The sequence below is a fragment of the Cricetulus griseus genome, chromosome 7, assembly GCF_003668045.3.
Source record: "Cricetulus griseus strain 17A/GY chromosome 7, alternate assembly CriGri-PICRH-1.0, whole genome shotgun sequence".
Classification (NCBI taxonomy): Eukaryota; Metazoa; Chordata; class Mammalia; order Rodentia; family Cricetidae; genus Cricetulus; species Cricetulus griseus.
The window spans coordinates 102,572,356-102,595,242 of NC_048600.1; the positions used below are offsets into that span (position 1 = coordinate 102,572,356).

The 22,887-nt window shown below is 43.1% G+C and overlaps 1 protein-coding gene across 1 annotated transcript in view; it reads right to left on the bottom strand.

The window, feature by feature from the left end:
• Positions 1-22,887, bottom strand: part of Ankfn1 (ankyrin repeat and fibronectin type III domain containing 1) — a 145,147-nt gene that overhangs the window by 19,313 nt on the left and 102,947 nt on the right. The window contains exons 13-16 of the mRNA XM_027426279.2: positions 14,914-15,080; positions 12,178-12,328; positions 10,489-10,657; positions 825-991 (exon numbers count right to left, since the gene is read on the bottom strand). Coding sequence (XP_027282080.1) covers positions 825-991; positions 10,489-10,657; positions 12,178-12,328; positions 14,914-15,080 — 654 coding nt within the window. The remainder of the gene's footprint in view (positions 1-824; positions 992-10,488; positions 10,658-12,177; positions 12,329-14,913; positions 15,081-22,887) is intronic.

A 22,887-nucleotide genomic window follows, 5' to 3' on the forward strand; every position in this document is an offset into this window, starting at 1 on the left:
TAACTGATAGAAAGGTGATAAGATTTGGATATGGCATTTAGGGGCAGTTTCAGGCCGATTTTCTAGACTGCTGGTTGGTGCCCTCTTCATGAACCCTGAAGTGTCACCATAAAGGGTTCTAGGCAAGACCATGGACAAGGAACATAGTTTTCATATCTCTCTCTCTCTCTCTCTCTCTCTCTCTCTCTCTCTCTCTCTCTCTCTCTCTCTCACACACACACACACACACACTGGCACAGACGCATGCAAATACATACATTTTTAAGACACCAGCTTTCCACTCAAGCTGGTCTGGGACTCCCTTTGTGCTCAGGCTAGCCTTGAACGCTTGATCCTCCTTCTTTAGCCTTACCAAATGCTGGCATCACAATTACACAGCACCATGCCAGGCAAGGAATACATTTTCTCACCTCAGTAACCACATTAAAGAAAGAAGTCCAAATCATGAATGATCTAACTGGATCTGGGTTAACATAAACTAATAGACCATTTTGTTTTCTTTTTCTCTGAGATACTGAGGATATTCTACACTGTTTTCCCCCCTTATTGGACTAGTGGGTAAACACAGTGTTTGGACCATTCACTGCTGCTGACCACAGTGGCTGATATAGTCCTAGGACTAGTGCATTTTACCTGTAATTCACTATCAAGCCTTTGTTTGAAAACTCAGCACCCCTGAGCCCCACCACTCTGCCAGATCCACAGGCTGTTGGCACAGTGTGCTCCCTTCATGGTCTCTGGTAGCTGCTCTTGCCCTTGCTTGGTGGTTCTCACCCCCATCCTCCCTGCCTCTCCCTTCATTATCTAAGGAGCAGCAGCTTTACCTGAATGAAGTCTAACACTTGCTGGTGTCTTTGTTTGGCAGCTGCAACTTCGCTGTCTGAGATCGCTTCCCTCAGGGACTGTTGGGTATTCAGAGCGTCCAGCTCCACAACAGCAGAAAGGCGGCAATACAGACTAATAAATTTCTCTCTGTAGCTGCAAAAATGAACTGGAAAAAGGACAAGCAAAATAAAACATGTTAAGCTCTCGTATCAAAATAGAGAAATTCATACAGCAGAGAAAACCAGTCAAATGGAAACATGATTTATTAACCCTATCAGTGGAAAATATTAAGCCATAAATAAATTATAAATGTGCTCTTAAGGGGCCAGTTGTCTGGCTTTAGTCAGACAGTATTCCCTTTTAGGTTTACCAACTCCTCGTAAGGTATGGCAAAGTCGGTTGACTCAAGCTGCAGTTTAGATGGACTTTTTCCGAAATTTGGGACCTTTTTCATATATAGTCATGTGCCACATAATGAGGGAGCAATGGTGGCTGCGTATGCAGTGGTGGCCCAGTAAGACTGTATCACCCAGCCATATCATAGCCACCTAAATTTGTGTAAATATAGTATATGATATTTACAAAATAACAAAATTATCTAATGATACAAGTTTCAGAAGTTCTCTTATTGTTAAGTATACATTATTGTGTGTATGGCTTCTCTCTCTCTCTCTCTCTCTCTCTCTCTCTCTCTCTCTCTCTCTCTCTCTCTCTCTCTGTATGTGTGTGTGTGTGTGTGTGTGAGCCACCTGGGAAAATCTGTGTGTGTGTGTGTGTGTGTGTGTGTGTGTGTGTGAGCCACCTGAGAAAATCACTTTAAAGGGAAAGCAAAAACAAACAAACAAAAACAAGTAGCAGCTTGAAACCTAGATTTGATTTTTAACTAAGCATCTTGCTTACTCGTAGAAGATATGAGACATGCTTTTCTTCGGTTGTCTTTTGTCTATCAAAACATCTCCCCCAGGACCTTTGCGTTTTGAATCTTTTTCTGCCTGTTCCCTCTTTGCAACTTTGGAAGGATAGTGGGTTCAGATTTTTGATCAGACCCTTTTTGTCTGTGGATTTGGCTTTCTTTTCTCGAGACATAATGGGACAGAGGTCACAGGAAAGAATCTAAACTGCATGCTCATCTTTGCATCTTTTCAGGAGAGGCACATGGCAGGTTTCTCTACTCTCTGGCCAGCTCTGGCCACACACTATAATCACCCAGCATTCTAATGTGCAGCATCCAATGAGAAAGCATCCCAGTGCAGGCCAGTACTGTTCTAGTGTCTTCCTGGTCCAGCATCAGGTTTGGAAACTTTATTTTTGCTGTGTCTTCTTGGGTGAGAAGTTTTAATAATACCGTCCATTTGCCCCTTCCCTGCCCCCCTTCGCTATAGATCCCAGTATCTGCACCCAGCCATTTGCGGAAGCCAAATGATCATGCTTCAGAATGGGGAGTCTGTTCATCTCCACCAGTCAGTGTGAGGAAATCTTGCTCCTTTGCATGTGAGAGATTTCTGTGCTTCCTATATCTTAGGCTGCTCAATATCTTGCTTGATAGCCTCTTATGAGAAATTTTAGGCCAGTAGGAGGGTGACCTGCACTGTCTGTGGTCACACAGAATAGGAAGAGATTAGAATGAGGGCTTCTGCTCTTCATCTTTACTCTAGCCATGCCCCACCCTTCCTCCAGCTTTTCTGATTCAGTAGGCACTTCCCTACCCTCAGACCCGGACTTGATTTTCCTATTACCAGCGCCTTCCTTCCTGGCCTTCGCACATTCTTTAGAACATTGGTGCCTGCTTCAAAGAAGAGCTGATTTCATCTTCCACCAGTAAAAGACAAGCTCTCATGCTTTCCCCACACAGTAGAATCCTCGTAAGAGTCTTTCACTTAAAATTCTACAGAGATGGCTCTTAGGATAAAAAGACAAACACCTCAGGAAACTCTTACGGTCTAGGGTTTGTGTGCGAATCTTTGGTTATAGCTTTCCTGATGCAGCTGGCTTTGTATCAACTCACTTCGGTCAAACCAAACTTAATACGCTCCCTTTTATATTTTCACACGTTTACAATTGCCCTTCCTCGTCCTCAGACACCTGTCTCTACCAGTCCTTTGCAGGCTCCTTTTGGTACTGAAAGATTCAGTAGAAACAACTTCTCAGTCAAGTTTCCACTGGTGTCTCCTCCCTCCCAGACCGATCTCATTTCCCCCCGGCGCCCGTAGAGGATATGATTCGGAATGTGTGAGACCTTCCCCTCCTCCTTTCTCATATGTGTGTCTTTGGCTATTTGGGCATTAGGATTCTTTTTATTTCCTTAAAACCCCCAAACACCATAGCTTCTTAACTAACATTGGCTGAGTAAAGAAGTATTAGAGCTGACGATGAAGGCAGATCCCAGCCCTGAAGACACCCCGTTTTCCTCTTTGGGTGCACTTCTGGGGATATGTGCTGGATTTTTCTATTTGGAATGGTGTTTTTCAGGACTGCAATGATATTTCCTGGCTGCTCCAAGGCTGGAGTCACCACTCCGTGTAGCTTGCTTATCACCTTGCAGTTCCCTGTCTTTCTGCCCTTCAGGCAGGGACTATTTTCTGGTAGCACTTGACAGATCTCTTAGGCTAGAGAGTGAAGAATCTCACAGCCTCCTTTCCCACATAAAGTTGGAAACAATGACAAATGTAGACTTTTTTCTCTAAGTTGTGAAATAAAGTTGACTGTGTAAAGCAACTGAATGATCCCTTTGAAAGAAACAGTATCAGTTCCTCTGAATTCTTACAGGCCGGCATATTCAGTTTTCTCGCAAAGGCCAGGGAATTCAGTTTTCTGTTGCGTTTTGTGGTAGGAGCTGTGGATCAGTGGGTGGTCTCCCATACCCACACCCTCCAATGCCATCCATGCCATGCACCAAAAGTGAGTTATGAGTATGTTTCAGCTGTAGCACTTTCCCTGCTCTAGTGGTTTTCTGTCCAGAGCCTCTGATGTCACTTTGACAAATGTTACTTTAACATAGTCTTTTGTGGTTTAGCAATGATACATTTGGTAGCCGTCCCTGAGGAAAGGAGGACAGACTGGAAGCTTCTAATTTTTTTAAAATGTGAATCACGTGCATTTTACACACAAACTGGTATAAGGCAATGATAAAGCCATTATTGGGACTGCATGATTTGTGAGTAACACCCAAACTGAAACTAATTCTCTGTGGCGGCGTTTCTCTTCCATTTGCCCCTATATAACTATAGTACAGCTGACTTGAACACTCACAGGACAGTAGAGTAGAAAGTGCATGGGCTAACTACCATGCAGGTCTGATTTTTGATTGCATCTATGCCACTTACTACTAGTGTTATGGTAGGGAGATGACCTCCACAGACCTCAGTATTTTCCCGTTAAAACAGGGCGAATAAGGACTCCCAAAGAGGAACCAACACTGTCTGTAAAATACACAACAAGCATATAAGACATGCTAAAGTCAGTCTGTTCCCACTCCCTTCTCCTATCCCCTCACTTCCCAGGAAGAATGAAACATTTAAGAGTTCAAATGTTAGCACAGTGGCATTAGAATATCCTAAGAATCCCCAACTCTTCAAACTTGGAGTCTGTCTGAACATTGTGGCCTCCTTCTAGAGCCAAAGAATCAACAAGATAACCTCCTAGGATAAGTTTAGTGCCATGAGTCTCTGCCAGAAAGCACCTGAGCCCATAGTGTTCCACAGAGTCCTGCTAGTGCATGAACTGACTCTTGGAATACAGGATGGTGGTATCCTAAATCAGAAAAAAAATGGAGATTAGGAATAAAGGTTGGTGCTGGGCCGTTTCTCTCAAGCCTGAGGTCTGGATTCCATTAAGCTCATTGCCTGGATATCCCACAGGTATCTCAAAACTCGTCATTTGTCAAACTGAACTCATCATCCTCCCCTCCCCCCAACTTCTTCCTCCCTTCCTATTTCCTGACTTGGTAGATGGCAACGCTATCCATCTTAGACCCATTTCAGACTCTCTGGCTCCTCCATCTTGCCCCTCAGCTGCATCAAATCAATCACAAAGTTTCATTGATTTTTAACTCCTGAATCCCCCTTGCCTCACCTTCTGCCTCTATCCCTCCCTTGTGCCAGCCCTGGTTCTGAGGTCTTATCGTTGTCTACCCGGACCAGAGAAACAGTCTCTTAGTGGTTTCGTCCCCTCTAGTCTCAACCCCAGGACCTGTCTGGAATCTGTCCTCCCAGAACTGCTGGAACCCAATAAGTCCATACCATTCCTTTCCTTAAAACCTTTCACCATTCCTCTTGGCCACCAGATATGGTCTCACCTCCTTGGAGCCACTGCTAAGGATCTGACCTTCTAGCTTCCCCAGGGGTGCTGAGCATCCACCATACCTAATGGGCTTAGCCTTTGTCTGTGCTGTTCCTTCTGCTTAAAATTGTTTCCCTTTTCAGCTTTGCCTTTCACCTTCTGATTTTTGATTTATCTGATTTTGATTGATCCATCTACAATATTGCCTCTGAAGGCAGATTTGGATATCTTTCTGAAATTCAGAGGCTTCTGTCTTAGAGTAAGGCTTTCATTGCATTAGGGCCATCAGTAGGAAAGCCTCTATCCCCTCTAAATTCTGAAATTCCAGTGTTTAAGCTGTGCGCTGTGAACGTCTTCAGGTCCACCCAGCATGGTATCTAGCATCTAGCAGAAACTCAGCAAATGTGTGTCGAATGCAGAAGGGCACGGCCAATTAAAAAAAAAATTTCTTCAGGATCCTGTCCTTTTAGTCCAATTAGCACAAATTACAGAGCCAAAGAAATCAATAAAAATCAACTTTTCTCATTGTAGGCTTGATGTTCATTGAGACTGCCCACAGGGTCAGGGCAAGGTGACCTCCTCCATGCAGACAAGGCAGAGCCTCAAGAGGCCACGTCATTGGATAGTGTGTCTAAGCTTGTGAAGTTGCTTTTCCTTTTCTTCTGGGAACACATTTCTTAAGGGCTTCCACACGTGGGCTGCATGGCCTTACAAGGGTTCTATTCTGCTTTTGCCTAAGGGATGATGGGTTCCCTAAGGCTGAGGAGAGGAGTGGCTCTCTGGTGAAACTTCACAACCCTGCTTGTTCAGAACCTGACACCATCTTCCTTTGCCAGTCTCTTTTAGTGTCACAAACAGCCATCTGAAACAATGGTCTGTGGGTATGACCTAGTGGTCTTTACTCCCGGAGACAGGAGGCCAATCTTCTTTATCATTTTGCCCTTGCCACATCTGTTTGGTGCTGGACTAGGAACAGACGCAGTTTTCCATTGCTGGTCAGCAAGTTATTTATGATTCACTTAAGGTCACCAGTGGGAACATAGCTGGGTTGCCAAATCTCAAATCCTTCCATGAGGTAGGGGATGATGACTTACACAAGTCAAATTAAATATAATGTACTTCTTTATTATAATTTACATATTCCCATAATTCACACCTTTTCAAGTTTCATTAGAATTCCCTTGTTGTTATTAAAGTTTTTCCTAGTTCTGACAGAATTTCCAAAAACATTCTTTTCTTTCTCAGAAATGCTTAGGATATCTCTACCATTTATTATGGAAAGACCTAGAGTAGCAGGCCCTAGTTAATTTTTTTTCTTCCTAGATATTCCTCAGAGGGGCATGGGTCCAATATACCACGGCTTAAGAGTTCCTATAGAAGTTGTCATTAATTTTTTAGTGGGCTTTGTCTAGTGGAGGAAAAGAGGTTTGCCTCTTGGGAAGCACTGACTGTTTAAGGATAAGGGGGGTTTGCTATGATTCTTACTAAGAGTATGTCATATTTTAAAACTTGTTTCTGGTACAGCAACCATTGAACTAGAGAATGTATCAGTTTCTACTTACTGGCAACACTTACATGGACTTTAAGAAAAAAAATAAGCACTAATAGAATTGGATGTGTCAATGGAACCAAGTCCAACCAAGTGGTCTTTTCTGGAAACTAACATGGCGGTCATTAATCAGTTAGATAGCTCATGATGCAGAAATAAGGGAGGGCCAAAGGAGTACCAAAGTATGTCTTGCTCGAGTAAAAAAATATTTTAAAATCAAGATCTGTGAGACATAGGCTTTGATCTATGGCCTACTTTTCATAGATGAAGGCTAGCGTGTAAGGTCCTACAGTAGCTTTTAGCAATAAGAATAGGTAAGACAGATCAAAGAGGCAGACACAGTTGGATTCTACTATATTACTCTGCTGACTACATTTCTAAGTCTGCACTTATGTATTTATCTCTGAGTCCTAGGCAGATCCACTTAAACTATGGAGTATGGCATCACTATTACCAGAGAGCTTATTAGGAATGTACATTTTTCTTCAGCTCCTTCTCAGCCTACTGACTCAGCATCACTGGGGCTGGGCTCCAGGAATCTATAGTTTAACAAGCTCTCCAGGTGATTCTTATGAACATTAAACTGAGGAACATTATTCTAGGGCATTGTATAGCTGAGTATGCGTTTTGTGGATTTGTTTTTTAATAGATGTCATGCCAAAAATGTTTCCAGTTCTGGTCAGATGAATTCGGAAAATTCTGGGTTAAACAAATTCAAGCTTTCTTTCTTGGAGTGTGTGTGTGTGTGTGTGTGTGTGTGTGTGTGTGTGTGTGTGTGAGAGAGAGAGAGAGAGAGAGAGAGAGAGAGAGAGAGAGAGAGAGAGAGAGAGCTTCTACTGTGTTTTGCAGGGCTTTTAATGCTATACTGCTTACAGTCATCCACTGAGATGATTTCCAGATACACGGAATAATACCTAAGTTTCCTGTCAAGAGTCTATACTTGCTGAAGGTCCCTGCTTCTCCCACTGTGACTTCCTGTCCCACCTTGGTTGTCCTTGCTTATTTCACACTATAGACACTGCTCGCTTGTCCACACACACTGTTACTTGGCCTCCCCACCTGCACTTCCTATAGTCTGGAGATGTCAGGTCTCTGCTCAAATATAACTTCTTCACAGAGGCCTTCCCAGGTCACCCTGCAGAGATTTGCAACCCCGTCACATCACTCTAGTCCCTTTCCAGGACTTGTTTTTCTTCATAGCCCTTATATCTCTTATGTTTGTGCTGTCTGTCCATTGTTTTATTATTTGCACACCCCTACCCCCCACCCCCGCAACTGGGATGTGCACTCCAAGAGGAGCTGCATGTTTTTCAGGGCCTTTCAGTGATGCCTGGCACATGGTATTATTTGTTGGTGGGGGACCAAATGAATGATAAGAGGAAAATGTTTGTTAGTAGGCTTCAACAGTTGCAGCGTGGAAAGGAACAGAGAGCAGTGTGACAGGCGGTGGCTAGCCAAGAAGAGTATGCGACCTTCCCAGGATTGATAGGACTCTTTCAAATGTTTGACCCACTGAGTCCTAGGAAGCATATACTATTATAATTGATGCCAAATCATTGATTATTCCACCAGTGTCGCTGAGACATGGAGGCATGAATTATGCCCGCACACACACACACACACACACACACACACACACACACACACACACACACACACCCTATAATTAGGGGAAAAGGTGTGATCCATCTTATACAGAATTAAGTACTGGCTAGCTCCACAGTAAAGTGTTTTCCTTCTATCTTTTCTCTTTATTTGCCCTATGGGAATCGTTTGTGGTTTTTGTTTTTGTTTTTTTGACTTTAGCAGCTACTCGTAGACACTGCTTAAGTTACCCTGTATATCTGGTATTCTGTCTTGCATTTTTATTGCCAATGTGATATGTTCATTTTGATGCTTATTTAGCACCTTCGAATCCAGTATTATTTAAAGCTAAAAGCACCCAAACCATGTTTTTGGCCCCTGATAGTTCGGGTAAAGACAGGATTATCCTCATACCCCATTGCTCACTCTTGATTCTGCTCAGTTTCTCACCTAAGTTCTTGTCTTTTTGCCACAAGCTGTCATCCTACCACTGGTCCACTAAACCCAGCTCTGAAGTTTTGAGCCCTTGCTTTCCATCCACCTCACGCATCTCTCCTCCTGACTCTGGCAAGTCAGCACAGCTGCTGCTTCTGTTCAGCTGAAGGTCCCCTCTATGCCTCACAGTTCTCTGATCTAACCAAACGGGGCTTCTTGTTCTTCCCTGACTCTTCCTACTACATTCTCTTGTCTTTGCTAATTCTTCTTCCCATGACCAGAAAAACCTTTCTTTTTATCTGTGTTTATTAACCTGCCCATGCTTTAACAACTACATCAATTATGCTCTCCTTCATGAAGGCTTTCTGCTACTCACTGGCAAAATTGACTAAATGAAGCAGATACTTTCTATCTTCTCAGTGATAGAATACCTATGATTTCTGGCATGTTATGGCTCATTTTGTGATAATTTGCATTCCCAGTTTACTTCTACGATCATACTGAGTCCCTCGAATGTAGTGTCCCTGTTGTCCTGACCCCTCAGTCTCCACAGTGGCTCAAGAACTATTTATTGACTAGAAATCTACATGGGTCCCCCACTGTATCTCATCACATCAGTGCTGAGGAGCACACTAGAGATGCTTTCTGGCTAGGGAATGAACTAAATGGTCACACCAAGGGCTTTGGGGAGTGGCATGGTCACTGGTATTAGTCTTGTGACATAGCGAAGGTGTGGTAAACTTAAATGAGAGCCAGTGTCACACAGTAGGGGACCCAGGAATGTCTAATCTCGGTCTGCAAGTCTGCTTCTAGCTTCCCTTAGGAAGTCTCCCCCCTCTGGGGAACAGCAGTGACCATTCGTCAAACCCTGGGTGTCTTAACTGCTTATAGCAAGGGCAACTAAGTGGCTTAAATAATATATGCCAAAAAGATAAATTCTGATTCAGATGCCCAGATTTCAAAATGAAGTTTCAGGCAATCACCTTGTATGTTTCTAAATCTGGTGGCTTGGGAGCAGTCAAAAACACAGGTCTGCCTCCATTCTACCCACCCACTCACCCAGCCTCCCCCAAATTGCACCATTTATTTGAATTGAGGGAGCCCTTGCTAATTGCCTCTTATTGGTCTGTTATAAGATGAAGCACCGGAAAGGAGACAAAGCCTCCCTGTTCACATTCTCAGTGGGCAGCAGGGGTCTCTCTAGAAACTGGAGCCAGGCTATTCATTTTGAAAGCGAGGACAAGATCTTCCACTATCCAGATCCCTCACATTAAAAACACAGTATTGCATCCCGGGAGAGCCTGTCCATTTCTCAAATTGTCTAGGTTAGTTAGAGTCTATTAATATCAATCTGTTTATTTAATAAATCAAGATTGCTTATTGATCTTTTTTTTTTTGCTCCAAATTGATATAACCTTTACATATTAATTTCACTGTTACTCTTTCCCAATTGGCTGTGAGAGGATGGGGGTGGGCACAGCACGAGCGAGCACATATTCATGAACACATCGTATTTGTATTTATGTTCTAAGAAGTGAGGAGAGAGGCAGTAAGCGAGCCTGATAACTGAACTTTCAGTTTGGAATTCCTTCTCCTCTCCATTGGGCCTTCGCGTTTGGTTTCAGTAATCGCTGCTCAGGCTAGTCCCGGAGCCTTGGTTTTTGCTCACACTTGTACACAGTTCTAGGAGGGGTTGTTGCCAAAGCCATCATGTGATTTACTGACCCTCCACTGGGACAAGGGGGAACAGATACCACTTTGTGATTTTATTATAAGGAGGCTGGGTTAATATTTCTAGGTGAAACAAGCTACTATACCGAGTTCAAACATCTGAAGAGGGAGGTTAAGAAACCCCGAATGTGGGGTGTAAGGATTATTCTGTCCTGGGGCTGTACAGACGTCGTCTGAGGCAGGGAGCAGGAGAAGAAAGGACACATTGTGACCCATTTCCAACACCTCCTGTGTGTAGAGGCGGAAGTTCCTTGCCTGCAGAGGGACACGCGCGGAGGAAAAATAGGAGAGTTACAACATGGCACTTACATAAACAACACCAAACCGGCATAAAACATCTAACAAAATTACACAACTTCAAGCTTGGAATTTTTATACAACATAAATATTAGGGTTCAGCCCATTTAATAATGCTATATAAAATCAAGATTTAAGGCAGTAATGTTCCACATAAACTCTGAAAACAACATTTATGCTTCTTATAAAAGCAGAAAATGATTGCATTCTGTGGGCTTTTCAAAATGATGAATATAATTACATGAAGCAACAAAAATGGATTGAATTAAAAATCCACTAGTTTCAATTTAAGTTGGTTAAGGGGGAAAAATGTAGTTTCTGGCCAAGGACTGAGAAAAATTTACAAGTATAAAAAAAAATGTTGTATGCACTGTTATGCAGTTAAGCAGCCTTCTCCCAACATGTATGTGTAGCCTGAGCCACCAATGAAATATGAGCTGCTTCAAACCTGCTAGGTCGAAGAAACCCTTAATAGTACCTACTGTCACAAGGAGAGCTGCTGTGTTCTTATTTTTTTTTCTCCTTGTGAGCACAGGGCTACCCCTTGAATAATCCAGTGGCTCCCCTAATGTCTTTAGTGATTTAGTCTCCATCAGTGTTGGCTGGTTTGGACTGGCTGAGAAGTATAGACTTAAAATCATCAGAACCCTAATAGAAGGATACTTCTGGAATTTCTGACTTATCCCCCTGCCTCCGTGTGGCCAGTTTCTAGCTCTTTCTCTTATTAAAAGAGAACAGACCTGTGCTGTAATGGACTTCCTAACTAATGCAGGATACACTTGGTTCTCTCGGGATCTGTGTTCATGTTGTGGCGAGAGGGGCAGGACTGGTGAACAAAGGCAAAACCAAACAAACAACAGTCAGCCCCACCCCTGAATTCAGCGTAGTGCTAGCTTGTATTAAAAGACTAGACAGAACCTAACACAGTTCTGCTCTTCATATGCCAACAGTTTCCCTTGAAGTCCTGACTTGTAGAGGACAGATATGCATATTTTGATTTAGTTAATGACTTGTTAATAATAGAAAACATACAATCAATTGACCATTGCATGGTTATTATTAAATAATTTGTGTATCTAACTATACTGATTATCATTTATACATGCATATCTATCTATCTATCTATCTATCTATCTATCTATCTATCTATCTATCCTTGTGTTTCATGCTGTCCTGAAGCTGAATCTTGGTATGTTTCAGGGCAGGCTAGAGGGTGTTTCCTTGCTTGCTCAGAATACACTGTAGTGGGGTCTGGAAACTTTGGAAGAGGTTGATATGAAGGAGCAAGAGAAAAGGAGCCGGAGCACAGCCGGGGTCTAGTTGTAGGCATTAAATTCAAAACGCGTGTATAGGCGGAGTGGTATTTAAATAAACGACAATAAACATGCGTACGTATATAAGCCTCTTGAGTAAGTTTTATGATACAACTCAGTTTCCATGAACCATAAAAAGTAGATAAAAATGGTAGAGCCTTGTACCTGGTGGAGAGGTATATTGATCTGCTTCAGGAGAGCCTTCACTGCCATCTGGAGCTCGTAGAAGAACAATTGCATGGGGCAGTCAGCGTTATGATCCACACTTTCCATAGATTCAGAGCCAGAAAGCTTTTGGATCCACTCCCACTCCTCTCTGTATGTTGAGTCAAGTTAAAAATTAGAAATATAAGAGAAGTTCAGAATACAGCTCAGAACTGTCTTGGTGTTCAGAACCTGAACAACCAGTTCTTGGTGGTTAGAATGCAATGCTATTTATGGAACTTGAACCTTTTGCTATCTAAGTGGAGTTCTAACGGGCTATTTCTTATTCAGCTTAGATCCCCCATCACAGCACCTGTACCTTGGACAATAGGTCTGGCTTGTCTGAACTGGCTTTTGCGCCTGAAGCTTTCAGGTGTTTGGAGTCACTTCCTGACTGTCCTTGTTTTCCTGCCTCTAAGCTCTGAGAGCCTACATTTTTACCACCGGGGCATCTACTGGTTAATTCCACAGTTGGCTAACCACAGGACTGTGATCCAACCCAGGCAACAAACCACATGGCACATTTCAGCCCTGGCCTGTTGTAATCCTTGGGACTATTTTGGTTTCGTTCCTTTTCCAAAAGCTTGAGGAGAATCACAAACAGGAACACCAGACAATTCCAATAAAAGGAACCAGGGGACACACATCACTGCTTCCTTCCTCCTCCTCCCAAACCAGTCATCTGTGTCTTCATTCTGCATGCTCTATAGTTCTTCCTAATGAACTTTTCCAACTGTCAAGCAGAAAGGAAGGGGAAAGAATGGCTGTGGGAGGGAAGAACATCTGGCTGGTCCCCCCAAAGCCACTCTTCAAAAGGGACTTGAAAAGATCAAGGTAAATGCATCTCCGGCAACATTGTTTCCACAGGTATTTTGCGCAAGTTTCTAAACACATTCTGTTGGCCCAGTTTCTCCTTCTAGCTCCACAGGAACAGTAATGTACTCTCAAGAGCAGGGGAGGCAGCAAAGGAAAGCCCTCCTCTTATGGTGGAAGGCTCTCACCAAAGGAGCATCACAGCCTGGGGTCCAGTCGCTGGGTCAGAAAAGCAAGCTGACTGTGCTGGAGGAGGTTCATTATTTTTTAAAAAAGTAGCAAAGCAAGAGAAACAAACAAGTCAATCACCAACCCCACACTCTCTCTTTAACCACTCTCTTAGAAGAGTTTCTGTTTTTAAGAGATCTGTTTCATTTCAAGCCTCATACTGGACAAGACTATGGAAAAATCTATCATTTGTTCCAATAAGAGAGAGAAGAAAAGTCAAACTACAGTCCTATTGCAATTTGGGCATACTTTTAGCTTCACAACTAATTGAACTCCTTGAGAGCCTACATGGGAATGATTTCCCTTTTCCCATCATTGATACATAATTAGATGAGAGGTTTATGATTAGCACAATATACACAGACCCCCAAGGACAACATTGCTAAGAAAGAGTCTGGAACCAAATTAGAAAATCACTAGTAAGAACCACACTGCCACTGACTAGTCAATATGGGCTCTGAAGATGGGAGGTGGATGGAACTTGCAGGATGAAGGCTGGTGCAGTCTTCTGTATAAGTGACTCTGGATCCTTGGAAAGGGAAATCTGTTGACAAGATTACTCAAAGATGGTGACTAAGACTTTATGACACAAATCCAGAAACAGATGAAAATGACTGTTGTACAGTCAACTCACAAATGAGCTTGGCTGTCTCCTTGAAAAGACTCTGAAGATCCCAGACGTTGATTGTTGAAATGACCACCAGAGGGCAGACTTAAAGTCCAGGTGCAATTGATAAGTGACAGAAGGGGATGCTGGTGGTCAAAGAGTTCTTAAGGAGACTACCACATCTCATTGCACCTTAATTACCTTCTCCATGGCCATCAGGAGAGCTTATGCAAGCCTGTGGACAGCATAGTTACTGAGATCTTGCCATTGTAGAGACCAAATTTCAAAGGGCCATACTTGTTTTTGGTTAAGCAAATCCACACTCGTAAAGAACTTGAGAACCTGGTTTGCATTCTTCAAAGCCTAAACAAGTCTGGAGACTTCCCCCTTTATTATGTATTCCTTCTTTTCCTTCATTTTTGTTGAACACAATTCAGTTCATTACAGTAGATGAATGAGAGGCCTGCCATTAGGGTTAGGGATAAAGTTGAGCCAGATTACCAAGACTAGGCACTTTTCCCAAAGCTAACAAAGTCAGTCACCAAATGCCAAACCATAGACGAGATTTTTGGATGTTTGGGCTTCGTTTCTTTTTTCCTTCCCCATAGAGTTGTCAGACACGTAGAACACATACAAAGTCTGAAAGCCAGAGAGTTAGGAGACGGTAGAGTGAAAGTGGCTGGGGCTCCTTTAGATCAGTGAGAAGCAGTAACTCCAGAAGACACTGTTCTCATGGGTGATATAAAAAACAAAAAGCATGAAGATCCTAACTATTCCCAGTGGTGAAAAATGGTTGTGGGAACAGTGTGCAAAGAGAAGCCTTTGTTCATAAGCCAGTGGGGTATCATTGGTTGAACCCTGAGTGAAGGGTCAATGAAGGTACAGGGTCCCCCTTTAACGGCTTTGCTCCTCCCACTTGACCTTATCCTAGATGCTAGGACTCCATCAGGCTACAGACATCACATCAGAGAAACTACACTGATAGATAGCACTTGACTTTTCCTCTGGACAGATCAGACCAAGGGAAATCCTAACTTTGGACCACTTACTTGGAGATGTTATTGTTTTCACGGATCTTCACATGGCAGAGAATGTTGGGCAACTTTTGGGTTACGAGCACTTTGATCTGATCCACAGAGCTACATAGCTTTAGGTAACCTAGATACAGTCCAGGAGAGAGACGCTGATGACTCCTTTTGTGATAGGAGAGAATATCCTGTAGGGCAAAGATAGACAAAATGAAACTAAACCATCCAAGGCTCTCTCCAAACCTGTTCTTCAAGGTGGTCCTGTTATGAGTGAAAGGAGCCATGTGTGAGTGTGATGAGGTAAGAAACCTTGGGTACCACCATGAGTAGTGTGGATGTATTAAGGTTACAGCTCCTCTTATCTGCAGGAAAATTCCCTCTCCAAGTCAGGCAACAAGACTTTACTATATGTTTTGAATGTTTCTTTTTCTCAGATTTCTGTGCCAAGGGTAAGTTTGTAGGTTATGATGGGGACTAGGCTGCTGATGGGGGAGGTATAAAATGGAGAAAGAGAATTCACAATGTCTGTCCTTGGAGGTGGGGAAACGAACATTGGTCTGTGTAAATGCTGACAGAAAACATTATTCTTAATTTCAGGATAACTAAGGTAGAAAAGTATACTTTAAAGAAAACCATTTAAAATAGAATCTAAGTAGTAAAATAAAAGTTTGATTCTTTGTCTCAAAAATTAAAAAAAGATTAGCACCAAGTGGTTCATTTAATTTTTTCAATCATTAATAGTTAGGTTGCATTTGTAGTTACACACTAATTCCAAGAGTGAAAAAAGGATGAGTAGAGCATTGGTTCCTTTGGATTAATATTTTAGACCCCATTGGATGGTAGCTGGTGACACTTTTCATGTTTGCTTTTCCCAATGTCATTATGAAGAAAACACGTTCGACAAAGTACTTGAAGTTAATGATAAGTTATCATTAAGGCTGTTTATTTTTTTTAATTGCTTTGTGCCAGAAATGTTTGTGTGTAAATGAGTATATAATGTGGAGGTCAGATCTCTAAGACAGAATAGCAGAAGAGGGACAAGCTAAGACGGGAGAGACAAACATGTCAGGGTATTCAGAGAAACAAAGACCAAAATAACTTTCAAAAGGCATTTGGCAAAAAAAAAATAGAAAAAACAACTTATGATCAAGAAAGATTATTATTAATCTGGGGGTGGCGTCTCTGCCAAACAGGCCATAGGTAAATGGTTGACAAGAAGTCATCTGGTCAAGGTTAGTATTTTGGGGAAATTAGTTACATCAGAGGGTGATAAAATGGTTAATTCGAGAAGGACAAATAGAAGTATTCAGACCAGCAGAGTTTGCTGATAGAGCTCTAGGGGTACAAGCAGAAGTGGCTGTAGTCCCACAGGTCATTATCTTTGAGGCCTTACAGAGAACTGTAAAAGTCCCTAAAGACTAGGACAGGACAAATATGTCTATCTTTGCAACAGAATCGGGGAGAACACGGGATGTCCCCAGTAATTAAAGACCTTCAAATTATTGATCTTTGGGGGTGGCGATGAGAAGGCACCATCACACAATCAATTTGCTAGGTAACCCCGAGGCACTGAAGAGGAGTCAGTGTGATTGTGTGAAGAGAAAGTCAGATAGACAGTGTTCATTTCTAAAAGCAACAAAATAGGGATCCACTGAGCAGGGTGAAATCTCCAATGTAATCTGTTTCACCAGATAATGCGGGGGGGGGGGGGGACAGAGTCTTGACCACATTGCTTTAACAAGCCCAATAACTGGGCTGAATATTTGTGGATAATGAAGATTGTATGGGAATAGTAGATTGAGTGATAGCCCAGTAGGAACTGGTCCCGAGGGCCAGTATTTTCAGCTCATTTATTGACATTCTGGACAAAGCAAATCAAGAATGTGTGTATCAAATTTGTGGGCCCAAAATTCGGTGTGGTTTGGCTTTTCTGGAAAATAGCAATAAAGCTATGAATGACCCAGTACATTGGGAAAAGTAAGCCTATCATAATTAGGGTTGAAACGTAGTAAGAAAATGTGCTTGTAAAGACTCAAACCCAAGGGTACAAATATAGGATGGGTAAGGGTGTTAGAGAAAAACATGTGGGGGTGGGAACTGACCACAGGGAGAATGTGAGTTAGGAACATACTGTGGTTACATAAAAACCAACGCCGCTTTGGGATGGAGTAATTCACTCTTTCATTCAATTTTTAAAAAGAATGCTACTAAGCACTTACTATGTATTTTTGTGTCTTTACATAGTCATTTATCCTTTATTAGTCAGACTGTTTTTGGAGCCTGAAAAATGAATGGGAAGAGAAGGCTGTCTCATTCACATAATCTAAAGTACTAGAAAGACCTCTAAGAGCAAACTGAATGCCTATCACCTGATTTAAACTCTAGCCTGCATTTCCAGGCTCTACTTTCCATCGTTACTGTCCTTTTGTGTCCCTTGTCTCCAGACATGATGAATTGCTTTTCCCTCCCCAGTGCCATCTTTATTGCATTTTTGTTCATACGGTGCTGAGCACCTGAGGCTGGAGCATGAGAAGGAAGCCCCCCATCACCGAACTGTATCTGCAGCCTTCTCTTTACTTTTGCTTCTAGATAGCTTCTCAGTAACTTGCCTAGGCTGGCTTTGAACTCACTCTAACCCAGATATACCTTGAACTTGGGATCCTCCTACCTCAGCCACGGTAGCCTTGCACCACGAGGTAGTTTTACAGGACACCTACTGCTATGTCAGGGATCATGCTAGGTTGCCGATGGTACTGAGATGAGTAAGTCTTATCTTCTCCTTTGTGGAACTTATATTTGTGGTGAGGGAGAAAGCCGCTAGCCAGTTTTTCTGATGAGCCTAATGAAGTCCACATGAAGACTGTGGTAGGCCTGCGTGAACTCAGGGGAGGCTGAAGCTGTCCTTCCAGCTGCTGCCTCGTTTCTTTGCCTTCTCATTTAATCCCCCACTCCCTCCCTCCTCTGGTTCTTTTCTCTCCATCTGATAAGCTTAGCTTCCCCCATGGCTCAGCCCAATGGCACCTCTTCTGCAGTGCCTTCCCTGATATTTCTGGGCAGAATTAATAGCTGCTTTGTGTGTGCTCCCATACTGCACCGTTTATGCAGCTATCAGGCTCTGGTTTACTTCTGCCTTGTAGTACCTTGATTTGTTTACAATTCTGTCTCCCTCCCTTGACTGAACTCCTTGAAAGCAAGGGCCTTGACTTACTCATTTCATTTTCCTATAGCACCTAAATGAGAGCCTGTCACCTATTTGATGTTGCAAAAACACGTCTGTGAAGGACAGACGCGGGTGAGGTCTGGGCCCGGGTCCTGCTGGTGTGGAGTCTGAGAATCCTCTACCCAGCATCTTCTCACTGGTCACTTATCTTAAGGGCCTGCTAAAGGACCAATAGGCAGCTGCTTTTCCAGTAAGTACAGGGCTTTTATTTTGCTGGGTAGGGAATGGAAGCCGCTTGTGTAGGAGGGCGGGGGTCACAAAGGAATGGCTGGTGATCGCTGTGGGTCCAGGACTCATTAGACCAGAAAGTCTTTAAATTTTCTGAATTGTTTTATGGCTTTTTAAAAATAGAAAAAAATATGACTCTAATCGGCATTTCCAACTTCTTTTTTAAAAGTGGAAAATGTTTTGATAATGGTACCACGTTCATGCACCATGGTGGGCTGGGGCTGATTGGGAGCTGCCCTCTTTCTATGGAAGGATGACCACCAATTAGTGTAGTCTCTAGTACTTACACCATTTCTTCTTTTAAACTGAGGTGTAGCTCATAAATTTCATCTTCACAAAGCAACAGACTCAGTGGCATTTAGCATATTGACAAAGTTAGTAAGTGGGAGTACTAACACCTCCAGACCTTTTAAATCACTGTAAAAAGAACCCTCCCAGTCATCATCACCCACCCTTCTTCTTTCTGCCCCTCGCCCCCAGGCATTCTCTCTCATTGATCTTGGTTATTATAGATAGAGCATATGAGTAGAGTCACACAATCTGTTATGTTTCCTTCTGGCTTCTTTTACTTAGTGTAAAAGCCTCAAGGCTCATATAGGCTGTAACATGGATCATACTTCATTCATTTATATGGCTGAATAAGTTTGGCTACATTCTGTTTTCTTCACCCATTTAGTAGCCATTAGAGACTGGAGGTTGTTTGTACCCTTTGGTGTTTATGGACAGTGCTTATATCCCCATGGATGAACTTAGTCTTTTCTTACTTCTATCCCAGTTAGTTCATTTGCACTGGTAGCTGTGATTCCTTTTTGCTAACTGTGTTACATGTTGTGGGAGGGGTAGCAGAAAGTGTGGAAGAGGTGTACGTATGTACTGCACATTTAATGGTGACAAGCAACGCCTAAAGAAAGGAAGCAGGAAGCAAGTGTTCACGTTTCTTCTCTCTCTCTCTCTCTCTCTCTCTCTCTCTCTCTCCCTCTCTCTCTCCCTCTCTCCTCCCCCCTCTCTCATTTTTCAGGCAATGTGACGTTGGCAAGTTATCTCCTTGAAGTGCGTATCTTCATATATGTCCTGGACACAGAAGTATGTAGCCTCACTGGCTTTTCATGAGAGCCCATTGATAACATAGATGTGGCCGCGTTGAATATACAGTAAGTGCATATGTATGAGATTAATGTTCTTAGACAGCTTCACACTTGGGGTGTCCAGTCCCTGCAGTGACTCCTGAAGGTCAAGGCTAGAGGAAGCATTATCCAAGGACAGCCTTCCCGTTGGAAATAACCTCACTGCTCATCAGTTTGCTCAGCGGGACTCCAACTTGTCCATAACACTTCTCTTACTTCCCAAGTAAACAGGAGGATTTTTTTTTTCTCTTCCAGATACATGAGAGAGGGCAATTTGGAAGGCCTGGGCCTTGAGAAGGCTGGGAATTTGAGGAATTGGATGTTAGAGTTTCTTTGGGGCCCCAGGGATTAGTAAATTAGTTATGGGCTAAGATTTTGTTGAGGCCTTTAGCTGTTTTGAATATCCAGTTGTGAGCGGTACAGGTTTTGCACAGCGTTTCTTAGTTGTTATGAAAGGGTGAATGAAGTGATGGAATGCCTCAACGGATGATGAGGCAGAGTTAGAAGTCTCCCCAGGAGGGTGGAGGAGTTGGATTGGATGTGATACGAGAGGAGCCTAGTACTGCTTGGGTTTTCTTAAGTAGAGAAATAATAAGAATCGTGACTCTCCTGATGCTGATATGCTATTTTGTCTCATCTTCATCAGAACCCTGCGAGGTAGGCTTTTCTGCAGAGGAGGAGACAAAGGGTTGAAGAGTAACTCCCTCTGGCTGCAAAGCTGAAGGGATGGAATAGGAATGATACCCTGTCACCCTGTTTTCAAAGGGATACCCCAGCCACACTAGCTAATCGTTTCACCTTAAATAGCTACCTTACTTACACTCTCAAGGGGTGTCTAATATAGGAATGAGTCTGGTCACCATTTGCCCTCTCCCCAAACAGGACAAAGTCTGTCATGGCAAAGGTAATCTTAATAATCAGGGCCAATAGCTCTGGATTTGATTTTGTGGAATTGGGTTCATAGGAAATTGACAGAATGTATGTGCATGTGTGAAGAGGGTGGGGGCAGGGAACACAGACACACTCATGGCTCCCCTCTTCACCCTTTATAAGCAAGTGCTAAAAGAAACATTTAAGAAATTTAGTTTTTACAGGGTGACTAATACACTAATCCCCTATAGGGATAAACTGGGGTCTGGGCTACTTTTGCTCCTAGAAACACAGGCCCCAGCATGATATAATACCTGGTTTCTCCTAGACTTATTACATTAAAAATGTGTTACAGGTGCAGAAAAATTCCAATCTGGTGAAAGGTTGTTAGAGAAGGAGACCAAAAATAGAGGCAGGATCAGGTTTCCACACAGATCCAAGTGGAAAATTCACCCCCGCTGACTGGCGCATTCCTGCTTGATGTCATTCCCACCCAACCCCTCTCCCCTCTCCTCCCCCCACCTTTTCTCTCCCACCTCCCTTGCAGGTCTTGTGCTGGACAGGAAATGGGAGCAAAACTCTTAGGGTCGGTAGCCAAACACTGAAGACCAGAGATGGAATTCTATCTGGAGCTGGCTTCACCAACTCAATATGGAGGTTGAACTAGACTTTGGTGGCCCAAAGACGCCTAGATATGTCCCAGAAATGAGCTGCACCTTCTTCTGTCAAAGTCTTGGGGACATAAAGCACCCATCCCAGTGGTGGTCTGTTGGAACAGGGCTCTTCCTCCCTCTTACTCAGAACGGGCAGATATCCTCCTATGGTTGCTCAGTTACAGATGTTTTCCACCAGCTTTTCTACCTAATTCTACATGGTGAATTCTATACAAACAGTGGACTTTTAAAAAACAAAAGAAGGAAAAGGAAGCCGCTTGCAGTCCATATCACATACAAATCTGTGTGAGCTACTGGGTAGCCCAGGCCTGTGGCTAGTGCTTCCATCTAGTCCAGGTTGGCATGTGAGCCGCTCCAGTTTGAATTTGGTGGTATTGGGAGCTCTTTTTTTTTTAAGATTTTTTTGTGTGCATTGGTGTTTTTCCTGCATATATGTCTGTGTGAGGATGAATGAGCCTCTGGAACTGGAGTTACAGACAGCTGTGAGCTGCCATGTGGGTGCTGGGAATTGAACCTGGGTCCTCTGGAAGAGCAGCCAGTACTCTTAACCCCTGGGCCATCTTTCCAGTCCCAGTATTGGGAACTCTTATCTTCCACCCTTCAGTAAAATCTTAAGTTAATATTTCCTAAGCCTCTCACTTGTACCATAGAATGTGATTGACAGATGGAAGAAACCCCTTCCATCAGATGATATGGGTTAAACTCTCAGTTTTGGCATTTTGTTGCATATATCTAGGGCCACATTCTGTGACTTACATCAATCACCTGAGGCTTTAGCAGTTTCTGGTCCCTTCTTTAAAAAAAAAAAAAGAATATAGGGCTGGTGAGATGGTTGAATGGGTAAAGGTGCTTGCCTCCAAGCCTGAGTTTGATCCTGGGACGCACAAGGTAGAAGGAAAGAGCTGATCCTTGCAAGTTGTCCTTTGACCTCCACATGTACACTGTGGCATGCTCCCTCTCTCTAATTAAGGAATGTTACAGAGAAAGAACATAAACTTTTAAATGTTAATTGCTGGATGCTGGGTGCTTTGGAAAGGGCTTGCCCAAGTGAAGGACTCCATGGGGCCAAAGCTTCATTAACCTCACCCAGTGAACCTCTGTGTGCCACCCTTAACCTCTTTGAGCTCCACTTATCCCATTCCTAAAATGGATTTAATTGTGCCTTGCTGTCCTGAGAGTATTATGAAGAACAAACAAGAATAAATATGAATGTGTGATCCCCCGACTCCCGGTACTGTACATTTCATTCTGGTATCGAGATAATGTTCATCTCTGCAGATTCCCTACTTAATTGTCTTAGTTCTTCTCACTGGTTCATCAATGTTAAGCTTTGGATTGGAATTGTACACCATCAGTTTTGTGTTTTGATTGCTTGTTCCCCTGACTGGTAAAGTCTTGGAGAGCTCTGGGACAGTTGGGAGGTAGGACCTGGCTGGTGGAAGTAGCTCACTATGGGGGGCGGTCTTTGTAGGGTAGTACCCTCACCTAGGCCTTAGTTCTGGCCACTCACTGCCTCCTGGTTTGTGACAATATGAAAAACTTTTAGATCAGGCTCCTTCCACCATGGCTGAGGCACTGCGCCATGCATTTCCTGTTGTGATGGACTGTAGCACTCTGAAACTGTGAACCAAGATAAACCTTTTCCCCTTATGTTTTTTCTCCAGGTGATATTTTGATCATAGTAATGTGAAAGTGACTAATACAATTGCCAGGGTATTTTCAGAGTGTACACTCTTAGGATTGCTTGATCAGTTCCAATGTAGACAGAAATCAATGAAAGGAACCCACAGCATCCTTCCTACCTGTGGAATCCAAACAGCAAATCAACTCAGGACCCCACTGCATCGCCATTGATATGAATGGCTCTTGGTGTATTGTA